The sequence below is a fragment of the Salvia hispanica genome, chromosome 1 (assembly GCF_023119035.1).
Source record: "Salvia hispanica cultivar TCC Black 2014 chromosome 1, UniMelb_Shisp_WGS_1.0, whole genome shotgun sequence".
NCBI classification, from domain to species: Eukaryota; Viridiplantae; Streptophyta; class Magnoliopsida; order Lamiales; family Lamiaceae; genus Salvia; species Salvia hispanica.
Window position 1 is genome coordinate 171319 of NC_062965.1, and position 22803 is coordinate 194121.

The 22803-nt window shown below is 35.3% G+C and overlaps 4 protein-coding genes and 1 long non-coding RNA gene across 6 annotated transcripts; 1 reads left to right on the forward strand and 4 right to left on the reverse strand.

The window, feature by feature from the left end:
• The first annotated feature begins 2870 nt into the window (after positions 1-2870).
• Positions 2871-4544, forward strand: LOC125200792. The gene is made up of 3 exons (XM_048098562.1): positions 2871-3048; positions 3148-3228; positions 4330-4544. Exons 1-3 carry the CDS (start codon positions 2935-2937, stop codon positions 4348-4350), a joined length of 216 nt encoding a protein of 71 aa, XP_047954519.1. The 5' UTR covers positions 2871-2934; the 3' UTR covers positions 4351-4544.
• An 84-nt stretch (positions 4545-4628) lies between these two features.
• Positions 4629-7962, reverse strand: LOC125205272. Its single transcript, XM_048104111.1, has 9 exons — positions 7832-7962; positions 7544-7740; positions 7125-7457; positions 6983-7041; positions 6786-6822; positions 6634-6705; positions 6346-6496; positions 5712-5843; positions 4629-5546 (listed from the first exon to the last, which is right to left on the reverse strand). The coding sequence occupies exons 1-9, from the start codon at positions 7916-7918 to the stop codon at positions 5133-5135; spliced, it is 1482 nt and encodes a 493-aa protein (XP_047960068.1). The 5' UTR covers positions 7919-7962; the 3' UTR covers positions 4629-5132.
• A 106-nt stretch (positions 7963-8068) lies between these two features.
• LOC125200793 lies at positions 8069-9856 on the reverse strand. The gene is made up of 3 exons (XR_007172779.1): positions 9673-9856; positions 8767-8856; positions 8069-8171 (listed from the first exon to the last, which is right to left on the reverse strand). It is a non-coding gene; the product is annotated as an uncharacterized LOC125200793 (long non-coding RNA).
• Positions 9857-10401: 545 nt separating this feature from the next.
• On the reverse strand, positions 10402-13684 carry LOC125200791. Its single transcript, XM_048098561.1, has 7 exons — positions 13226-13684; positions 11868-11967; positions 11604-11666; positions 11264-11375; positions 11006-11088; positions 10859-10920; positions 10402-10745 (listed from the first exon to the last, which is right to left on the reverse strand). Exons 1-7 carry the CDS (start codon positions 13411-13413, stop codon positions 10637-10639), a joined length of 717 nt encoding a protein of 238 aa, XP_047954518.1. The 5' UTR covers positions 13414-13684; the 3' UTR covers positions 10402-10636.
• A 4767-nt stretch (positions 13685-18451) lies between these two features.
• Positions 18452-20824, reverse strand: LOC125201535 (rRNA-processing protein fcf2-like). 2 transcript variants are annotated; one of them, XM_048099691.1, is made up of 6 exons: positions 20702-20824; positions 19650-19896; positions 19486-19546; positions 19168-19239; positions 18958-19073; positions 18452-18694 (listed from the first exon to the last, which is right to left on the reverse strand). In XM_048099691.1, the coding sequence occupies exons 2-6, from the start codon at positions 19865-19867 to the stop codon at positions 18580-18582; spliced, it is 582 nt and encodes a 193-aa protein (XP_047955648.1). In that variant the 5' UTR covers positions 19868-19896; positions 20702-20824; the 3' UTR covers positions 18452-18579. The 2 variants fall into 2 exon arrangements, with proteins under 2 accessions (XP_047955648.1, XP_047955649.1); XM_048099692.1 differs by having other exon boundaries at positions 20669-20816.
• Positions 20825-22803: the final 1979 nt, after the last annotated feature.

Here is a 22803-nt window from a genome sequence, read left to right on the forward strand (position 1 = left end):
AACTTAATGAACTTTTTAATATTCCATTATTTAACTTAGCATAGTCTTTAAAGATAATATCATCTTGTTATCCAATAATCTCAATAACTTGTAGAGAATAATAAAAAGATTAACCGTGATGATTGAAGATTAAAATCGAATTTTTTTTAAAATAACTATCCGAATTTTCAATTGATTATTTATATTTATATTGAAAAATATGTTTCCCTGAATATTTATAATCATAAGATAAGTTAAATAATAAAATTAAAAGGTTCATTAAATTTAATTAAATATAAATTATTATCTAAAATAAAAGTGCAAGAATATCTTAAAATAAAAAATTGTATAAGGACCTGATAAAAGTTATGATCAAAGTTTAAGGATCTACTAAAACGAAAAAAATTGTACAAGGACCTAATGAACATTTTGATTAAAGTATAAGGACCTAAGAATGTGTTTCGCCTTTTTAAAATCACATGAAAATAAAAAGTTGACCAAATTGTAATTTACATATTTTACCCTTTTTGATTAATGGTAGTGATCAAATGCAAACTCTAAATATTGTACAAACTCCAAACTATGATCTGGACCATTGGAAAATATCAACAGATCATGAAATAAGAGCATCTCCAGTGGTCGGCTAGCCACCGGCTAGCCGATTCGTCGCGCTAGCCGGTCGGCTAGCCGAACCATTGGGGCCGGCCAGTAGCGAAATCGGCTAGACGACCGGCTAGGGCTGGCCGATCGGGGGGCGCTAGCCGATGCGCTCAAGCCGGATCGGCTAGCCGCCATTGTGGCGGCCCGATCGCTAGACCAGACGGCTAGTTTGATCGGCCAGCGCCTATTTTCGTTTTTTTTTTTTTTTTTTTTTTTAAAAAAACCTATATAAACGCGATTTTAGTTTCATTTTCATTTGCACCACTTGTTTTAACGAAGTTTTCTATCTCTCTAACTTTCTGTACAAGAGTATCATCGAGTGATGAGTAACGCGGGTGGTAGCGGTGGTGGTAGTGGTAGTGGTAGTGGGGATGCTGAGGAGTACGCGCGGAGGATGAACGAGGCTATGAATGCCTACATGAACCGCGAGATGGAGCGGTACATGCGTATGGTGGAACAGCCGGCGATACCTCGCCCTCCACGGGTTGTCCACCGCCGAGCAATGATTGATCGGGATCACGCCGCTGCACATCAGCGGCTGTACGACGACTACTTTGCAGAGAACCCGCGGTTTCCCGCCAACATGTTCCGGCGGCGCTTTAGAATGCGCAGGGAGTTGTTTATGCGCATCGTTGGCGCATTAGAGCGTCGATATATGTGTTTCCGCTTTAGGCACGATGCTGTCTGGCAAACCCGGCCACACCCCTATTCAAAAGTGCACCGCAAGGCTCAGGCAGTTGGCCTATGGAGGCGCGACAGACATGTGGGATGAGTACCTCCACATCTAAGTGAGACGACAGCCCTGAGCTGTCTGAAGGATTTCTGTGGGGGCGTGATTGAAATATTCTATGAGAGTATCTTCTAAGCCCTACTCCCCGAAGATTGTCGTGGGCCGTCGATGCAGTATGCACGTGGGAGCCAGCGATGGGTTCCCCAGATGTTGGGGCAAAGATCGATTGTATTACGTATCGGGAGTGGAAGAACCGTCCGACCGCTCGAGAAGGGGGCCTACACGACCGGCTACAAGTCAAAGAATCCCACGATGATCCTCGAGGCCGTAGCCGATTACCGGCTGTGGGATTTGGCATGCGTATTTTGGAGTAGCCGGGTTTAACAACGACTCAACGTCCTCAACTCGTCTCCCCTCTTCAACGAGAAGTGTCAAGGCGCCTGGTCCAGTACTGCCTCATTTGTGGCCAACGGCAACCGGCATGATATGGGCTACTACTTGGCGGATGAGATATACCCTCGGTGGCCGGTCTTTGTGAAGACGATCAGGCAAACGACTGACGAAAAGAAGGCCTACTTTGCGAGAACGACAGGAGTCGGCGCGCAAGGACGTGGAGCGCGCATTTGGTGTGCTCCGGGCCTCGATGGGCGGTAATTAAGGGTCCCACGCGTTTGTGGGATGTCGGGATGCGTTACCAAATAATGTACGCCCGCATTATCTCAAACAGAGACAACATGATCGTTTAAGACGCTAAGCGCGCACAACCACTAGCCACGGAACGGCCACCCCGGCCAGTGTACGACAAGGGGTTCCTCTCGATGAAGCCGGCCGCCTCAATGAATATGCCAACATGCGCCAAGTGAATGCTCATATTCAACTCCAAAAGGATATAATTGAAGAGTTGTGGGCACGGAGGATTGCACGGCGATAGGTTTTTTTCTTTAGTATGTACCTTTTGAAATGTAATTTTTTTTTTAACTTTGTATTTTTTTGAATGAAATTAATGAATTTTTCCACATATGTGTCGTAAATTTATTTTCGTAGTTCAATCGTAATTTTAATTCCGTAAAATGCAGTATTTTTTGAATTATTTTTTTGCGGCTGGCCTATGGCTGGCCTAAATCTGATGTGGCAGGAGGATTTTGTAGTGCTGCTGACGTAGCAGGGGAGGGAATGGCTGGGCTATGGCTGGCCTATGGCTGGCCTATGCACCACTGGAGATGCTCTAATAGCAACAAAAAATATCAACACAATGTCAACAGTTGATGTTATGTTGAAATTGTGGTGACATTGTATTGATATTGTGTTGACATCAAAATCTGAAAATTTTATATTGTGTTGACATTGTGTTGATAATGTGTTGAAAAAGTTTGAAGTTTGTACAATATATGAGTTTGCATTTTATCACTACCTTTTGATTAATATAGAAATGTTTTAAAATGTAAAAAATAAAAATAAAAAGAAAAAATAAAAAGAAAATTTGTAAAACGGGTTGACTCCGACCAAGTAGTGCAGAACAGTTCGTCTCTACTCTTCTAAAGGAATTCAAAAGGTGAAGCGCATCAATGATGCGAACAAGGATTTTGTGGTTTGGTGTAGGTTTCGCCTCTGCTTCTGGAGCAATTGCGCAGCTTGTGCTCAAGGATCTCTGGACGGATCGCGCTTCCCTTGCTTCGCAGGTGAGAATTTCATGTTGCTTATCATTTAATTCGAATTTATCGAAATTGATAGGTGATTATATCGATTTCTAAAGTAATCAGCTGTTAATGTGTGTGCAGGCGACGGAAAAGTTCGATTCGTTGGATGCGCGAGTGTTTAATCTGGAGTCTGTGATTTCCAGCAAGCATACTTCACCTCAGGTTTGGTTGTTTGTTGCTGTAGTTGCTGTTCGAGGTTATGTTTTTGAATTGAAATTTTGTTTGCTGTTTTTCTAGAATGATACTGCATTGCAATAATTATGTGAGAAGCTAACTGGAGCTAATGTGTAGGGACAAGTACAATTTTAATGTATAGTATATTGAATGTTGAAGCTTGAAAGCAAATATATATCTTGATTTGGCTCTCTGTTTAGTTATGTGTTGGTTGGTTCTACTACTCCCTCCGTCCCGGCTAAGATGACAGCTAAGATGACACATTGCTTAGCCGGCACGGGATTTTAGGAGTTATTGGTTAAAGTGTTTAATTGGAGAGAGAGGAGGTGGGTGTAAGTATTAAAGTAGAGAGATGAAGAAAGATGGATATTTTAATAGGAGTGAGAAAAATTGGTTGAGTGTATTAATTGGAGAGAGAAAGTTACCAAAAAAGGAAATGTGTCATCTTAGTTGGGACAAACTAAAAAGGAAAACGTGTCATCTTAAGCGGGACGGAGGGAGTAGTATTTATCACATATCTGCATATTAAAGTGTTAAAAAGTTGGTTTTGAAGCGAAGCTATGGATTGCAGAATTTTTTGTAATGTCGTGAAATTTGTGTATTGAAGAAGTGATCAAGTCTTGTGACTTGAGTGAAAGGCATTAGGGAGGGACAGTTCTTCTCTTATATGAAGTTATGAACTGCAATTGTGGTTGTTTGTTTGTTCATATGCTATGTCCTCAGTGAGTTGATCTTATGCATGTAGAAGTAGAAATCGCAAAGTAAGTGGAGGAAAAAAGGAGAGAGAGGTGTGTGGATAACAGGGATAGATATTCATCAACTATAAGGATGTGGTGTACTGGTGTGTGCCTGACCTTAATTACAGCTGAACCCTCAGTGGTCGAGGAAAATTCAATCTTCGGCACTGATCTATGTTTTCTATAATATACACCATCATGTTATCGAATATATGCTTTCTGATGTTGGATTCAAATAGATTGTGATTTCATAGACCGTGGTTTCTCATACCATAAGCATACAAACTTTTAGTTTTCCTTGGGTACTTTTGGTTTATCTGCAAAAAACTTACAACTATTATATTTCTTGTAGGATGAAGGGAATCTTGGATGAAGGTTCTGATTGTTTGCAGCATATGCATATGATCCTACAGCTGTTCTACTGTTCTTTCTGAAGATTGAATGTATTTACATTACTTTTGAGACTTTTGAATGGCAGTGATCTACTCATATCCATCTTGACTTTGTCACATACATTATGCTGTCAATGTCATCTAGTATGTTATAATTCGATATGGAATTCATCAACTTGTCCTTTGTGATTTTGATTATTAAATCATTAATTGCTCTCCTATGTTGCAGTAGCATGGGTAATCTGTTTTACGATGATGTTGTTTGAAAATTTAGTCCCTCATAACACATAAGTGACATGTTGCATCCAGATTCTAAGGATCTGGAATGATATCAAATTCCAGCATAATATAACTGAATTAAGAAAAGAAAAAAGATTTAGACTATTTGGATCATTCTCGAGTGCACAGAAATTTGGCTGCCCACTCAAAACAACACAAGGCAGCATAAGATATTCAGCTGCTGCATTATATGGCTATTGTGCCAACTGCCAAGTATCTGAACACAATGGCTGAGAACAAATTACTTTTAACTATTTTAATTGAAATTTCTACATGTCAAAAGTCCTACTATGTGCTAGAGTGTTAGTGCCTATATAGCTGTTGTGAAATTTTCTATCGTCTCTCTGATACATTGTCATTCACATGACCCAAACAGTTATATTTCATCGGCAGGGGAAATTTTTACAACTTGACATACAAGGGGTTTCTATGTGTACAGTCATTAGGTTGTTAGCATCTCTTATAGTTTTTCTATGATTTCTACTTATTGATCTGGACCATCTTCTGAGTCATCACCTGTATGATTTGTTGCTCCACTTTCTATGGTACCACCATTATGAGGGTTGATTGATCCACCCGATGAGTGATGAGTTTGGTCATGGTGTTCTTTGATTGTCCAAATGGGAACCAAGATCACTAGCACCACTGACAGGAACAACAATGCTGACCATAGCAATCGTATGTATCTCTTTAGTGGCTTGCAATGTTTGTTAAGAATTTCGGACAGGGCATCCTTGACTGGCCGACAGTCAACAAGGCCTTCTATGTTAGGATATTGATCGAGTAATATTTGTATAGAAGTGCAGTATGCTCCTATTGAGTTGTAGTAATCTGCAGGAACCAGAATTCCTCCATTACATGTGGTCTGGGTATCAGGACAGGCTATCTGTTTTATAACCTTCAGAAGCAAGATATCTGTTCTTAGTTTAACATCACCCTCAAGAGAAAGTGCTGGTCTTGGTGAGTCTCTCTCTCTCTCTCTCACACACACACACACATAAAAGAAGTTGGGAGCTTTGATGTGAGTGCGTAAAGTAGATTCAGTTTTCATAGGTCCCCGTACCTTAGGAATGTCTCCTATGCGCACAGATGTGTTTGGACAGTTCCATGGCTGGTAGTCATGTGCAGGTGCTGGGGAGAAAGGATTGCAAATCTGAATAATTCCTCCATATGATATAGATATATTTTCGTTTACCTGCAATAGTTGATCTCAAGAATGTAAGCCACATAACGTTCTCCTTTTCCTTTGCACAGGTGGTATGATAATGATATCAGGGAAAAAATTTCTAAATAATTAAAGAAAAAGCAATGCACTAGGTCTTCCACGAAATATATCATATACATCATGAATAGTTTGAATCTCTTAATGACTTAACAGGGAACTGAGATCACCCCAGAATCCATTATACCAGTTGATTGCCATGAAAGATGAAGTCTTATTGCATTAATAAGATTGCCATCTATGGCTCGATGCCAAAAATATTCTAGTTAAAATTTCTTCAACTTTCTTTCATTCACAAGTTCAAATGTTGATAGGTTTTGTTAAATAGTTTTTAATTGGACTTGAGCACCTTTGAACTATACTTGCAAAGGGTTTATAGTTTATACCACCTAATAAATTACCATGACAAATAGATGAACCAAGAAACCTTTGTATTCATGCAGAATACATTTCATATAACTGCTTTTCAGCTTACCTTATTCACTAAGTTGTGTATCCCTTCAGTAACATTATTTAGCATGGGTTTTGCAGAAAGCAATTGCTCACAGGGTAGAATGGGACTCAAGCTGTTGTTATAAGGATTCCTCTGGAAGCCTTCTAGTGCTCTGCATGTGTCTCCCGTCAGGCTGAAAGTTTTTATCCCTTTAGTTGATCCGATTGACATGTGTATGCAAGTCAAATATTGTACTACTAGAATTTATTTTTATCTAGATATATCCATACATCACATCAATTGTTTTGGAGCTGGGAGGTGAAAACTTACGTTTGTAGGAAGAAGCTTATCCCAAAAAGCAACCAACAGAAGAAAGTTAACATCCAGCAAACTGCTATTAATCTGCAATGGGGTAAATCTGTGTTAGAAATTATTTCATTTTAATCAAATGAGTATTCTTTGTATTGATTCCTTGAGCTTACACTTGAAAGGGCCTCTGAAAGCTTGAAACTCCAAGTGCTGTAATTAACAATAGCATTTTGTGAAGAAAAGGAAAATGCAGGAAAGAAATCATTATTGTTATGACTATTGACAGTGTTCTTTTAACAAAAGATTGATTTGTTTTAACACAACTCGTCTTTGGAATCAGAGTAGCAGCTAGGTGCTCATTTGGCCTTACCTAAGAGAGAGATTACGACAAGTAGTGTAAGTGTTATCGTCACTGTTGTCATTGCGTATCTGTCAATACCAGAAAGTAGTAATCATAGATCTATATTGACCTTGGATTAACATAAAACAGGGGGAGCAATGAGAATATATACGATATTTTCAGGCCCTTTTGTATTAAGTTCCTGTTCTTGGATGCATGTGTTTTTATAGCAGAACCCTGAGTTTCGAGCTTTATGGTTGTTGAATTAATTAATTGCTTGTTCTTTTCATCCATTTGTTGTTGTTGCAAATTCTGGCTTATTTCCTTCATGGCTCCAGTTATGTTGAATATTGTGTCAGATGCGCCATCTGCTGTGTCAAGAAGAATTTCTACCACTGTCTTTGCTCTGGAATGAGACTTTGAATTACCTCCAAAAGCCAAGCCAGAGGCCGTTCTGAAATGATAGCAGCAGGTATGATGTTTTTTTCGTGTAATTAGGACTTCTCATTGGAAACGCAACTTTTATAGCTTCGCTTCTATTTACTGTTGTTGCCATGTAATAAAGAGTAACCTGATGTGCCTATTACTTACACTGCAAGGAGCGTACAGAAACTAGCCAAAATAATAGGTTGTAAATGATACTGCTCATAACACGATGATTTGTTCTTGCGCTTTCTGCTCGTCCTGAAGCAATCAGTTCTTACCAAAAGAAGAATTCCATATCCTAGACCGCATAGGAGCCATATTAGTGCAACAGCATACCCGGGTATGCCTGTAAATGCCGTTGACTGCACAACAGAACATATGCTGTAAAATAAGTCAACTTTTCATTTTCGTTAAGATGAAAGGCGTGGGAGCAATAGCTATACCAATACTTACACTCCAGTAGTGGTCATTTGTAACGTTATATCCTCCTCTGTATTTCTTCAATAAATTTAAAGGGTCTGCTCTAACGGTTTCTTTCATATATGTCGTCCCTACTGAGGTCACGTTCGATCCTGTTAAAATTCGTCCTGAAAGGTTGAAAGCGTTCATGCATAGTTTATAAAAGAGTTTGTGCAGAGGTTAAAAGCTCCTAAAGTAGAGAAGCAAAGGAAGAGATGAATCAGTCACCTGCTTCAGAGCTGGAAACTCCTGTGAAGCTCAAGGCAAACATCCCGAGAATCACATGCTTTGCCATCCTTGTTCCACGAAAGGTTCCCATTTCTTCTACCTATCACTGATTTTCTGCCAATATTTTATTGTTTGGATAGGAAATTTAGAGGATCTTTGCCTCCCCAACTTAGACCATGAGAAATATAGAAATGCATGCTCAGAGTTTTCCATCACTCAACGAAGTAAATTGGAGATAAGCTAACTCTGTTTAGGGGGCGTTTACTTTGTGGGATATGATTGATAGATAGATGAAGACAAAGTGTACTTTTAATGTGAGATACAGAGACTGAACCATACTAGGTGAATGCCCGACTTAGAAAAAAAATGTTAAGAAAAACAGCTTATAGCTTTATAGAATTAGGTAGTGTGGCATATTGTAGATAATTCACCAAGATGAGGTGTTCGTATCGATTTAGGTGACTGAACATTTTTCTCGTGTTTAAGCTTAGGTGCCGAAAATTGGGAGTATGAAGTGAGTAGGAACGAATCCGTAGATATGCCTATTAATGGTATTTTGGTACTTGATGCAAATCTATTAATGGTATGTTGCCATGTTGGTACATAGATGCTATAATAAATGGTGTTTTATTTGCATTATACGTCGTCAATGCATGCCACGTGTATAGATTTTGAAAGAAGGAAGCAGTCAAAAAACTCACTCGGAAAAGAACTGCTACTCCTTTTTCCTCTGAGCTCGCGTTTCTTGTCGTTGATTATGAAGTTTTGCTCAGGGAAGCCGATGTGAGTACCTTCGAATAAAATAAAATGGGTAGGAATTGATCAATGTATTCCATCGATCCAGTTAAACTGGAATCGATAGAAGATCTTCATTTTTCACAAAAAATGAAAAAACAAAAGGGAAAAATATTATCACTGGCCATTCCTTATATCTTTTAGGGGAGAGGTTTATGCATGATGAAGAAAAGCTACAAATAGAATTATTGAGTAACAAGTCACTAAATATTATTATTATTGTAATTTAGTGTGTAATTTGCTTTCTGTGTCCATTTCTCAGTTTTGACTTTTAAAAGTAAGTCAGTTAAAATGTTTTCTATGTTTCCGACCGGAAAATGTGTGAAAAACTGATTAAAACATCTTTCGATTTTTAAGGATTTTGTAATATATTCACTACTTGAATTTGTTGGATTGTATTGTCAATTGTTTCCATAATTCTTTTAAGTATTCAAATATTCTGTATTAAAATAATACACACATATACACACCAAGTTTTTTTTTTTTTTTTTTTTAAAGTTATTTACAATATCATACTAATTATCAAAACCATAAATTCTTATAGAAGGGACCAATTCCAGAAATAGATGTGAAAAACATTCAACGCAGCATATCATCCTAACAATAATGTCGAAGAAAATAGTTGTTTCATACCAATTCAAGAACACCATCCTTAACAAATGTACCTTATACAGATAATATAAATAAACCACCATTTTCAACACATTAAAGATTGGTTATATCTGAATCTAAAAGGTTGGTGCATATGATAGAAAAAATAATTAAAAATTTAAAAATTATATTTTTCATTAAAAACAAGAAGATAATCATACCAGCTCATAGTGTATTGGATTGTTTTATGCAGATTCTTTGAAACAAAGGAATTATCTTCCCTGGCTTCTTGATTGAGAATCTGCATGTTGTTCCCATCCCTTTGTCAACAACAATAGGAAAAGAAAAACCAAAAATTAAAGGGTGAAAAGTTTGAAATTTGAATGGTAGAGAGGTAGTTCAATTTTTGTTTGGGTTTATATAAATAGGCTAACATTTTTTTATGGAATTTGAAAAATAATAATGAACACAATGTGATTTAATTTTCAGAAATATATACTAATGAATACTACAACTGAAAAAAATTACTAACAATAATAAAACGTACAATAATAAGCATCATCGATTGAAATATATTAACCAAGCATGTACAAAGATTAGGTAATCAAATGAATTAAATCTAGTTTTATTCCAATATATTATGCGTTTTAATGAAGCATGTGAAAAGATTAGGTATTAGTTTATTTCACTCCAATGCCTTGCATGCATGATCATGTGACCAACCCGGCCCGAATACCGATCGGGCCCGCCCGAAATGTACTTTGCTCGTCGAATTGAGTCGGGTCGACCTTCGAGCCCATGAAATCATGGCCCAATTTACCAAAAAATCATGGCCCATGAGTAGTAATAAACACTCATCTCCAACAAGTACCAAAATTATGTTAAAAAGTTGCAAATCCAAGTACAGAATTGGATTTTTTTTTCCATGGTGTAATGTTACACAAATCCAATTCATCCATACCATGTCACTATTATGAATCAACTCAAAAATTCAACGTTTCAAGCTACAAAGTATACTCCAAGAGATTTGATTCAACCATTTTCAATACATTCAGATGTTAATTACCTCTACTGTCAAACAAGATAGCAAGAGACACGTCGAGCCATCTATCTTTTTTGTCGTCACGAGCATCAGCAAAGTCAGGCCGCGCACAATCTGCAGCTTCTCGATGATCAGTGGCTCGATCATAGCTGGATAGGGAAGTTTGTCAAGGGAAGGATGGAGTTTGCTAGCTCTTCGTTCAGCTTCGGGAGCTGAGGCATTCTCTTCATCACTGGCCCCATGCCGTTCAAGCTGCAGTCGATGCATACATTGACAAAAGATTAGAAAAAAAATGCATCAAATGAAAGTCAAGAACCATACTTGCAATCAAGAAAGTAGTGTAAATCAAGAGAATGATGGCCTACTTGTTTAAAATTTTAAAGATGTTATCTCGAGCTTGGCTCAGAAGCCCGATGTTGTCGTGTATCTGCAAAACACGACAGTGAGAGAGCATACATTAACTGCGTATAAAGTCAGGAAGTTTAGAGGTTGATTAAACATCAAGATTTTACCTGATGAGCTGAAAGATTTGCTGATATCTGTTTGAAAGTCCACGCGTTATGCTGAAGAAGCTGTCGAGTGGCTCCAGTCACATCTGTCGACACAAGAGTAGATTTTGAATCTTCGACATTTCATGCGTATTGATATAACTTTGGAGGAAAAAAGATTAGAATTTGGCTAATATTTTGCAAAAACACAAAATACAGTACAGAGTACTATGAAAGAAAAACAGTGGAAATAAAGCAGAATTGAAGCATAGATAAGCTAACCATTGTATGAGATGTTGTCTTCATTGCAATTGGAAATCATTCCCGAAGGTTGAGTTGGACCCGATTGGATGGATAGTCGAGAAGGCTTTGCAGTGGTGTCGATGTACTTTTCCTGACAGAACGCAATATATTCATCAAGCCTCAAACGTCTACTTATAAAGTATATTAGAGGAAGTAAAATGGTTAAATAGGAGCTAAATAAGCTCTAAATCATTAGGAAGTTGGAGATATGCATAAAACAGAATTTGAGAGGCACGCGCGAAAAAGGAAAAAGTCGATTCTCTGCTACTTCACATTGTTAGCAGCAGATGAGAGAATGAACTTGAGGGAAGTAGTATACCTTTCGATCTTTGCTCTTCCTTGCATTGAAATCGTCTTTCCGTCTCTTGCTGATTTCCTTCTTCTGCAGAGTCGAACGAATCAATCAAGATAGCTACGCTAAAATGAACAATATGCCAATGAATTCATCACACCAACTACTTAAGACTATATGCAAGTTCAATTTCTAAGTTTCTGAGTTTTTAGTTATAAATACGGAAATTTTCTTTGATAACATAAAAATGAAATACAGCTATGCCACTTTGAGAAGACGAATAATACTCACAGTCATCCATCTGCACCTCAAAGCCACATCTCGAACGGTCTTGTTCTTTAGCTGCACAGCAATCTTTGCATAACGGATGATGTTCGACTCTGTGGCATAACTATAGGAAATCAAAAGAATCAGAATGTGTCTTTGAGGCAGAAAACAATATTCTACAAAGCAAAATTTCAATTTAATAGAACTGTGTTTCTTGATTTTGCTACAAAATGTGGAAATTGAATAACAAATTGTTTCTAGCCTTTGATTACTAATAAATGCTGCCAAATATGCAGAGAGACTCAGTGTAGATTATGCAGGATCCGAGGAACAGGATGGCGTAAGTACTAACAGCTGAAACGACACGATAACAACAAAACACGATCTCTATATGTATGATTTTCAAATTGGGAAGACTTCATAACAAAGAAACCATCGACAGTAAAACCGTGAATCAAAACGTGCATCAGAACATCGAATCTCCGTATCTCAATCTCTCAAGATATCAAGAAACCATGTAAATATCACCCAGATGCAAATATCTTCAAAATAGCAGAAATTCTAAAGATCAAAGAAGCATGAAATAAACATTTCAGCACGTGTTTAACTCTCACAGGCAATTTGGATACACATCCTACACATCAGATCACACTATCACAAGAAGATAAAGCAAACATCAACCAAAAGTTGAAAAGTAAAGGAAAAAAAAAAGAATAGAAAGCCAATAAAATGTTCAAAAGCAAACAGGGAAACTTAATTCCAAAGAAAAAGATAAAAAAATCACCACAAAGTTCTCCAAGGCTGACCTAGAAACATCCATTTCACTATTTCTGTCTTATTAGGAAAACAAACCTAAAAACCTAAAAAAAAAAGATAAAAAAGAAGATGAAGAAGATCCCAAACCACACTCAGTACAACAACAACACAACATACAAATCTCCTCTTAACAAAACACAGCAAATCAAACGCAACATTTTTTAAAAACATTATATCGCCTTCATCCCTTCGAACCGCACCAACTCTTATCACAACAAAACAAATCAAGATTTACTCAAACCAAACACACACACACACAAACACAAGAAAAACAGCAGAAAAATCCCAAATCCCAAATCCATATCCATAGCAAGAAAGATGCAAACTTTCCTATAAATCTTCAATAAAGATGCAACCTTTCTCACAAATCATCAACAAAGATGCAACCTTTCCCACAAATCTTCAACAAAGATGCAACCTTTCCCACAAATCATCAATAAAGATGCAATCTTTCCCACAAATCTTCAACAAAGATGCAACCTTTTCTACAAATCTTCAACAAATATGCAAACTTCCCCACAAATCTTCAACAAAATCAAAACCAAAAAACACAAAAAGGGCCTTACTTGGACAAACCCTCCTCCAAAAGAGCTTGCTCTTCAGGAGTCCAATCCATGGAAATGGTCTGCTGATGCTGAAAAGTTGGCACACCCCACTCTCCATGCACAGAGCTTCCATTGTAGGAGGAAGAAACAGAGTTGTGAGCTTGCTTGTTAACTCCTTCTTTGTAGGTCCCACTTGAGCTAGCCATCATAACAGAAACATGCACCAATAAAGATCAATTTTTTTTGCTTTTTTTGGATTGAAATCAATTTTTTTCTGATCAAGATTGTTGGTGTGCTCGAGGGGCTCAAGAAAAGAGGAAGAACATGGAACAAGATTGGTTTTTTTTTTTGCAGCTCAAAGATTCTTGCTGGGAGAAATTGGAATGGTGGGAAGGTGAAGACTGAAGAGGGGAAAATAAAAGTAAGATGGAATCTGAATTATGAAGTGCACGTAGAAAAAAAAAAGAAAAGAAGGAAAGAAAATTAAAGTATGGAAATACAAATGGAAGCTACTTTTTGTGTGGCTATTTATATATTTTGGTAGCACGCGTGTGAATAGAGAACATCTCTTCATATATGTATGCACATGACACATATGCACATATACATATATATGTGTGTATACACATAGAGAGAGAAACATATCTTGCTCTCTATTAGTGTGCTATCATTTAGTCTACGTTAGCATTTTTTTCAATAGATGAATCATATTCGTAAGATCTTATACTAAAGTATTAATTTAGATTAAATGTTTTTGGTGATCACATAAGATGTTCACATGTATAAAAAAAATTAAATTAGGTATAATTGTTTATCTTTTTAAAAATTGATTGACTTGATTTGTTGTTGTTTTTTTTAATATCAAAACCAACCGAATAAATGAATAATTAGTCTTATTTTGTGAGCGAACGAATGCTCAAAACGACATTATTTCAGCACTACGCATAATTTTATTTCAAGGAAAATGAATTAGGGTTTTCTCATGACATAATGCATGTGCCTTTTGTTGTTTTCCAAAATGGAATTTGACAGTGGGATAGGAAAGAATTTATGGGTTTTGAGAGAAGAGGAAAAAGATTTTTCCTTTTGAGAAAATGGGAAAGTGGGGGCTGACGCAACGACAGCATAGCATCTATGGGATTTTATTTAATTTTGTTTAATTTGATATAAATTTATTTCCTTTATAAAAGATGATAGATTTGGAGTATTCTTTATACTTTGTCCTGCGTAGTTATTATTGGCCAGGGGAAAAGTGTCACACTTTAAAGTCTGGTGCAATGTACTTTTAATATTTATGTGGTGGAAAAACTGACATTTTCACTCACTTTGTAATGATATGAACATCATTGGACTTTTGTTTATATTTATATTTTAGTTTTTCAAGAAGTAATCATATATTTTTCGTGGGTTTTTAGTCGTTTAATTGGATTTAGTCTTCTAAGTTTGACGATTTGAAGAAAAAGAAAAAGAAAACTATTATGGTTTGACATGGTGGTTTTACTATAGTTGCAATCGAGATTTTCGTCGGTGGACTCATTGACTATTTAGAGAATGAAATTCTGAAACAGTTGCTCGGGATATGAAAACTTTCACACAAAAAAATGACATACTATTATTTTAATTATTATACTATGAGAATGAATCGATCCTACTTTTGATTCTCGAGTTTTCACACTTGAAAATTAAAATTTAGGGTATATTTTCAAAATCACGTTTTGCAATATTCATTGTAAAAAAAAGATGCTAAATGTCTATGTAACACTTGCTGAAGTGGTGACAATCGTTTTGTTGAGAATAAATATAAAAACATAAATCAAAATATTGGGAGCCGTTTATAGTATTAAGGAATTTGAATCAATTCTCATATTGACAGTTTTGTTGAAAGCAAGTCTTTCCATGTAATATTATGCAGAATTTATAAATAAAAATATTGCTAGTTATTTTTGAATCATCGATTTTACAAAAGAATAAAAACTATTTAACAAAGAATATGTATTTTAAAGTAAGATTGTTGAAATAAATAAAAGATGCAATGGTGCATTAACTCAATGTTTATCTTGTAGATTGATGGGATAAGCACCAGCTTTTTCTTTGTTTTACCGATTGGAATATTTTGAATTTTGATGCTTTCAAACACCCAAGAATAATGTTATACTAAATGTTATTAAAGTGGCTAACAGAATACTAATTAATACATCATGCTTACTTAATATGTTATATTGCAAAATTATTATTGATTTTGCAAGCATGTGACTCTTGAAATCTTAAATTCCTTAAAATGATCATGCATTGACATGTATATATACATTGACCATCAATATTAAAGACAGCCAATGTCTAGATCTAAATTTACAGTTAATATTATTAAAATTCATTGGGAATGACCAACTGTTGAAAGAATACAAATCTGCAAAATGCAGCTCAATTGGTGGTGGATTTTAAATTCTTTAAATTCACTGTCTATAAATTATGTCCTTTTATTTATTTTAAGGAACCTCAAGGTGATATATATTCATGATCATGTAAATATATTAACAAATAACACACATTTCTATTTATGTCATTTTTCCATTTTTGAAGTATATATACAATATATTATCCTATTTAATATCTCCATTAATTCATTTTATCACACATGGAGACAGTGTATACATTTATTTAATTAATAAATTTAATTGGCATTTTTTGTGCTTTTACTTTTAGATATATTATGTGCAAGCTAGAGTTGGTCATGATATATTCTAAATGATTGTTTTTTCATATGTCTATGTCTCGTACCTACATAAGTTGTCTCATCTTCATATTTTGTCCCACTAAGAGACAGATAGTCACTATTGTTTTTAGATTTATATAAAATCATTATGTACTTTTTCAACTTTTCTTTCAGTTCTTCTATGTCAATATAGCTTGGTACAAGCTCCTACGCATATAGATAAATGGATAAATATAATCTAACTTTGAAATCAAATATGGAGTTATGAAGAATTCGAAGATACAAACAGGATTATAAAATGTATAGGAAATTGTGATCGTTCTCGTCTATCATTCTAGAAAAATAAAATACAAAGCCATTAAAGCTATTTTTTTTGTAAATAATAGTAGTAATAATAATAACAATAATAATTTAATAGTCTTATTTAACACTCAAAAGTCAAATCTTTGTAGTACATTATAATCAAATTATGATGTGATTATTCAAGAGAGCGGATGATTTGACTCCAATGAATGGTATAATATTCATAAAATAAATGTACATTTTTAAGTGAATTAAATATTTTTTTTAAAGATCGCATTATTTTGAAAAGTGTTCGTAGCCAAAAAATTCATCAACAATAGGCCTATCCAAGTTTTTTGACCAACTTTGAATATGGAGAAAAATACACAAACTTTTAGCATGTAGTCAATTTTCCAAAAAAATCAAATTTCGTTCAAATTAAGTCAATGATAACATGTTGGAATGTCCAAAATGATGTCGACTTGATTTGATGTGGCATGTCGAAATATCTAACTAGACCAAAACGATACCATTTCATTAAAAAAAATACATAAAAATTCAAGACATATAAAAAATCTACTTAATTAATTATCTAAAATGATGTCAATTTGTCATTTTAACATCATTTAAAATTGCCATTGGATGATTTAATTATGTCATATTATTTGAACGTGCGAAATTAGCCACACAGAGTATTTTTTCCACTATATTTAATGTTTGTGGTAAAAATATGAATGGGTCTATAGTTAGTGTATTTTTTAGCTATTAGCCCTTTGAAAACTAGGCCAATAATCAGGCAATAAAATATAATTAATCATTTTATTTTAATCTTGTCTTAACTACTAGGGAAAACATAGGTAAAAAGCAAGTATTCTTAATTAGGATTGCCGGAGCTCAAAGCAAAATTAAGTGATATGTATTGTCACAATCTTTCTCTGTCATGTATAAATTAATTAATTCATCCACAACACTAGCTAGATTCGGTACCAAATCACAATCGGTCATAGGATTTGTAGCACTAATTAACTTCTATATAATATTGTTACCTAAGTCATAAAAATCATTTTTCTATTTTTACCATTTTTGCCAGCCACAGCCTCGTGGTATCGATATGTTTATTTGTGAATTACAAATAAGTTTATTGAGTATAATTATTTGTATTACAAATGAAACATGTCGTGATTGAAAACAAATAGAGCTCGTTTGATAAGTTAGTAATGCATAGATATAAATACTTATATGATTATTTCTAAGTGTTTAATATCATAGTTAACCTATTATGTCAATCCGTGGTTTTCTCTATGGCCCATTCGAGCCGACAAATTTTTCCTTAAAATACAAAGATATGTATCTCACAAATTTGGTCGGATAGCATTTCTACCTCATTTATTATGATTTATTAATACAAAATCTAGATAATTTCTTGTCTACCAAACAACAACGAAAAAACCTTCATCCGAGCTTATCTTGACACGAAGTCCGCATTTCTTATCTTATTTAACAAATCTTGTTATATCTCGTCTTTATGTTTATTGTGATTAATTATTAGCCCGATATGTTTCAAGTGTTAACGAACTTTTAGGTCAGAATAAACATGTAACATCAGAAACAAAGTCATGTGATGTAATAATTATTGAAATGATAAATAGTTGAGTGAATTAGTTGTTACCCAACTATTCGTAAATCTTCATAATTTTTTGCCCAAAATAGAAGATGATGTGTTCAAACCAGAATCATGCTAACAGAAATTGAGTGAAGTGTTCTTTAAAAAAATGTTCTTTTTCATTTTCTAGTTATATATTTTCATCATGCTCAAGTCCAATTATTTATAAAATTTTCTTATAATTCATCAAGTTACCGGAAATGTCTATTGAAATTTAGATCAAACATCCTCATTTGTCTCTAAAGATTACAACTTTTTCTTCTCTTTTTCATGTATCAAAGAATTGAAATTGATTAAATACAGATAGTACACATCGGGGGTGTTCGTCTTGCAAGATTGTATCCGGGATTAAATTTGTTGTGTGTTTGGTTAATGAGATTCAATCCCACAACTCAATCCTAGATGGATAATCATGAGATAATTAGTCATGGCTAACCCCCTATGACTAAAATAATCACACAACTCAGTCCTAGATTGTATCTTGGTATTATTTTATCTTGCAAACCGAACACCTACATCAAGTATATATAATCTTCTCCTTCATGTAAAATCCTCACACAAAGAGAGAAATCAAACATAACACAATATCTTAATCCAAAAGCTGAATATATCAACCACAAAATTTGATGCATACACTTCCAATTAGAGACCAAACTTGCTACCAAAAGCAGCAAAATTTGACAAGGAACGTCCATTGTTTGTCGATCTGCTTCTGTATCAGTGCCTGCTTTTCTTTCCATTGCTCCTTCCATGCTTCTTGAACTTATTCCTCTTCCACTTGTCCACTCCAGCGGGCCGGTTTTTCTCCTCAATCTCCCTAACTTTGCGTTTCCTGCATCACAATGGCGGAAAGCAAGACGAATTAGCAGTCTAGTCGATCATGGCTGGCTTGATTTTGTTTACATCTTTTAAGTAGCAGATGTAGATTGACAGGCAATAGGCATGACATGTTCCGAACTTCACATGAATGAGTACAAGCTTTCTTGATGAAAAAAGGCAACACACTACAACAATATGCATGCATCACTTTTGCTTTTTACGCATTTTAGGACGAACAGGACAGGTGAAGTGCACTGCATAACAAACATCACATACCTATATTGGTGGAAAGTGCTGTCAGCAAGAAGCTCATCAGCAAGAGTGGCTTTTCTCTCCTTTTTAGTAAGTCTGCCAGAGAAGAACTCGGATGTCGACTCTATCACAGTACCCACCTGATAAATTAGCAAATAGCTCAATCAATAACCACTAGAGTATTCGGGAGAAATGGAATATATCACTGTTGATAACATTAGGGGTTAGGCTTGCCTGGAAATACTTGGGAAGTGTTTTTGAATCTCCTTTCTTATAGTGCCTCTTTGGATCTATCACACTTCTTAACTGCAACAATCAACGTCTCAATTTTGATCAAGAAATTAACATTTCTAAATTAATTGCTATAGATTCATAAAGCTGCACATGAAACAAGGCTTTTGCATGCATAAAAGATCACACACACAAAAACAATTACACTAGCAAGTAACAACAGAAAATCATCGAGCAACTACCCAGCTTCACATGATAAGAATTGGCTGATAAAGAATAAATAATTGTGAGAATACACGGGAAAAAGACAGGTATCAGAACCTTCAATAGCTGGAGATCTTTTTTAAGCTCCGGAGTTATAGTTTGTGCGGGCATATCAAACCTGTCACAAACATATGGAAAGCTCATATTACAAAACGAAAAGCGTTTAGGCCCTACATAAATAAGCTAATGGAGTTTAAGGAGGAAATAGAAGCGTTGAGTACCAATTCTTTCCAGCAGTGTCCTTTACTTGTTTCCTAGCCATTTTGTTCAGCTTTCTGGGATCATTGGGAGGAACGAAAAGGCCATCAACGAGCTGAGATTCAGGTTTATAGAGGGAACCTTCATCAGCCAGACTTTTTTCCTTTTTGGTTGTTGAAAATAAATCGAGTTTAGGTTGCCACGAAAGCCCTACAGCTGCCTTACTCTCAGAGTCAGACATGCTTTTCAGTGAAAACCTTTTGTTTGCAACTGCAAGAACGAATTCTAGCGTTCATATGGTTGACAACAACAACAACAAGAAGAAGAAGATACACATTGGTATTTCAAGTAAAATTGCTAACAGAGCAACAGCCAGCTCGCCCAGTTATAGAATCAATTCATGGCAATCAAATTAGCTTCATTATTGCATCAAATGATTCAAATATATGATGGAAGATTAAATTCGAGCTGAAATAAATGACGAGCACAGTGTAATTTCATAGTAACATAAAGCAACATATAAAATCCTAATTACAAATTGATGCGCAGCTCACTATTAACTGGGACAACACGAAAGACTACCCAACGAGACACTCTTCTTAACATTTCATCACTAGTCAGTATAGCCACTTTCAATGAGCTGAATAACACACTATATTCCGACCAAGCCACATCTAAAAACTCTATAACTCCTTAATATTAAGCCAAACATCCATATTTTTCTACAAAGATAATATTTTTGCCTTTCTACCTCAAAATCTAGACCACTTTAGCTTTTCACCAATACATCACAAACTAAAAGGACATAAGCACAGATTTTTTTCCATCTCTAAAAAGCAAAACTGGGGCATATGAGTTGTATTAACACTCTAATGAAAGCACCTAAAAATCAAATTTTACTCAACCAACTCCAGATAGCTGCAAAATTAAGCAGAATAAGTGAAATTACAAACGAAACATACATTAGATATTCCAATTTAGAACATAATAACGAAAAAAACCTATCCTACTTGGTTCAAAATCGCTTTGTGAGGATCAAAACCTTAATTAATTTTAGGGGAACTCGAACCCTTACGCGACGGATTTTGCTAGGGAGCGAGTAGCTGGTCTGTGACCGGCGGCACGGCGGCGGTGTGGGTATCGGCGGCGGCGGCGGATTGTGGCAAGGTTTAGGGATTTCCGGTTGAATAGACGGGGGATTATCTTCATATTTCCAGCGTTTATATATGTCGGATACGGGTATGGATACGGGTATGGGTACAAATACGGGCGGGTCTGGAAAGTGGATTCAATAGGCCCGCCCCATTTGACCAAAGCGGGTTAGCTCAAGAAATTCTACTTCAATTGGGAAAAGGATATGTTTTTAGCTTTATTCTGAAAAGAATAAAGGTCAAATATGGTCCCTAACATATAACCGATTTATTAATTTGGTCTTTAATATTATCTTTTTGATTATTTGGTCCCTCACAAATAAATTCGGTCCTCACTTAACAGAACCGTCAAAAAATAGACGGTGATTGCAATTTGACTACACGATTTCTCATCTTTCCCTGAAATTCACAATCTCACAAACACTCTCCATTCCACGATCGGCAACACCACAGTTTCATATCAACTGCAAATTCAAGGGAAGAGAAACAGAGGAGCACGACCAATCTCAGATCCAACCTTAGGTAATTTGTCTCCACCATTTCTTTCGAATTTTCAAGCATACTCAAATTCTTTTGACATAAATCATAGGGATCTCTTTGTCCTCCACATTGATCACCACAATTCAAGTTTTGACAAAAGGTATAAACCTCCCCTCTCAATTTACCAATTCATAGCATATAAATCAATTGAGAATCGAAAACATAACTCGAACAAATAACACAACCAATCGAACACCTCCACGGCCAAATCGAAAATTGCGAAAAGAACATAATTTTTGTAAAGAGAACTTATCTTTTGGGGTGAATGCGGGCATTTTTGGGTTTGTTCGAGTGTTGTCGGGGTTGTTGAGCGACGGCGGCAACCTCGGATGAAGAGTAATCGGCAGTAGCACTGGCGGCGATGGCTGCTCGGAACAGTAACAGCAGCGGCGCTGTTCAGCCGACTGTTGGTGGTTGCACCGTCTATTTTTTTACGGTTCTGTTAAGTGAGGACCGATTCGAGTCTGAGTTTATTTGTGAGGGACCAAATAATCCAAAAAATAATGTTAAGGACCAAATTAATAAAACAACCATATGTTAGGATCCACATTTGGCCTTTACTCTTTTGAAAATTTGATATATCTAACAACATAGTATAATGTCATCATATTTTTTCTATGCATAACCTTTTAGAAAATAATTTCTTTTTGTTTTTACATTGAAAAATAGTGGATCTCGACCTTTTCTTATTAAATCAAAGGTGGTGGTGTTGTGGTATTGTGAAAGTCATTTTTTACTATTGGAAAATACTATGAAAAATAGTGCCCCAATTTAATAAGTATAGAGAAAAAAATGCAAAATAATTTCAACCGTTTAATTTTCGAAAATGGTGAAGTTATCATACTTAATTTGAATATAATGAGTTTTAATGCATTATTTGGTATGGGTCATATGATATATTTATATGAAATTTATATAATCATAATTGACGTAGGTGAGACATGGAACAATGACACTAGAATTTATTATTACCCTTTTATTGTATAGTTTTTCGATTAAAATTAAGAGATATTTTGAAAAGAAAGAAGATAATGTCGAACAAAACATATGAGTACTTTGTCAAGTCCCTTTCACTTTAGCATATAGTAGTATTTTGAAATTGCATTTGGGGTTTTCACTTTAACATGTTTAAGATACGAATCGAATCATAGGATATGGAGTTTGAATGTTATCACACGACGAAAAATATTAAATAAATTTACTTGCACTAAGCGATGAAGTGACATATGTCCATTAACTATGGTCTACTTTATAGAAAGCAAATAATAAAAATAAAAATAGACCAATCATATCATATGTTCTTAGATCATATACTAATATAATGTTGGTCACAATCCTAGCCATGATCTAGTATGCTAGAAAGACCCTTTCGTGACATATTGTACACACATAGAGGATAGAGACATCTTTTATGGTCTCACAAAAATATTTTATATAAAGAGAAAAGAATAAACATGTTGTTTAATAAATATCTAGATTTATTGTG

Excerpts from the sequence above, each read along its gene's own strand:
- LOC125201535 (XM_048099691.1), bottom strand. The coding sequence starts at position 19,867 with ATGTCTGACTCTGAGAGTAAGGCAGCTGTAGGGCTTTCGTGGCAACCT. Across the intron at positions 19,547-19,649 it reads GACACTGCTGGAAAGAATTG|GTTTGATATGCCCGCACAAA; the intron begins GTACTCAACGCT and ends TGTTTGTGACAG. Across the intron at positions 18,695-18,957 it reads AGCACTTTCCACCAATATAG|GAAACGCAAAGTTAGGGAGA; the intron begins GTATGTGATGTT and ends ATTGTGATGCAG.
- LOC125205272 (XM_048104111.1), bottom strand. The coding sequence starts at position 7,918 with ATGAAAGAAACCGTTAGAGCAGACCCTTTAAATTTATTGAAGAAATAC. Across the intron at positions 7,042-7,124 it reads CAAAAGGGCCTGAAAATATC|ATACGCAATGACAACAGTGA; the intron begins GTATATATTCTC and ends TGGTATTGACAG. Across the intron at positions 5,844-6,345 it reads TACACAACTTAGTGAATAAG|GTAAACGAAAATATATCTAT; the intron begins GTAAGCTGAAAA and ends CAACTATTGCAG.
- LOC125200792 (XM_048098562.1), top strand. The coding sequence starts at position 2,935 with ATGATGCGAACAAGGATTTTGTGGTTTGGTGTAGGTTTCGCCTCTGCT. Across the intron at positions 3,049-3,147 it reads GCGCTTCCCTTGCTTCGCAG|GCGACGGAAAAGTTCGATTC; the intron begins GTGAGAATTTCA and ends ATGTGTGTGCAG. Across the intron at positions 3,229-4,329 it reads GCAAGCATACTTCACCTCAG|GATGAAGGGAATCTTGGATG; the intron begins GTTTGGTTGTTT and ends TATTTCTTGTAG.
- LOC125200791 (XM_048098561.1), bottom strand. The coding sequence starts at position 13,413 with ATGATGGCTAGCTCAAGTGGGACCTACAAAGAAGGAGTTAACAAGCAA. Across the intron at positions 11,376-11,603 it reads GGAAGAGCAAAGATCGAAAG|GAAAAGTACATCGACACCAC; the intron begins GTATACTACTTC and ends GCGTTCTGTCAG. Across the intron at positions 10,921-11,005 it reads CAAATCTTTCAGCTCATCAG|ATACACGACAACATCGGGCT; the intron begins GTAAAATCTTGA and ends CGTGTTTTGCAG.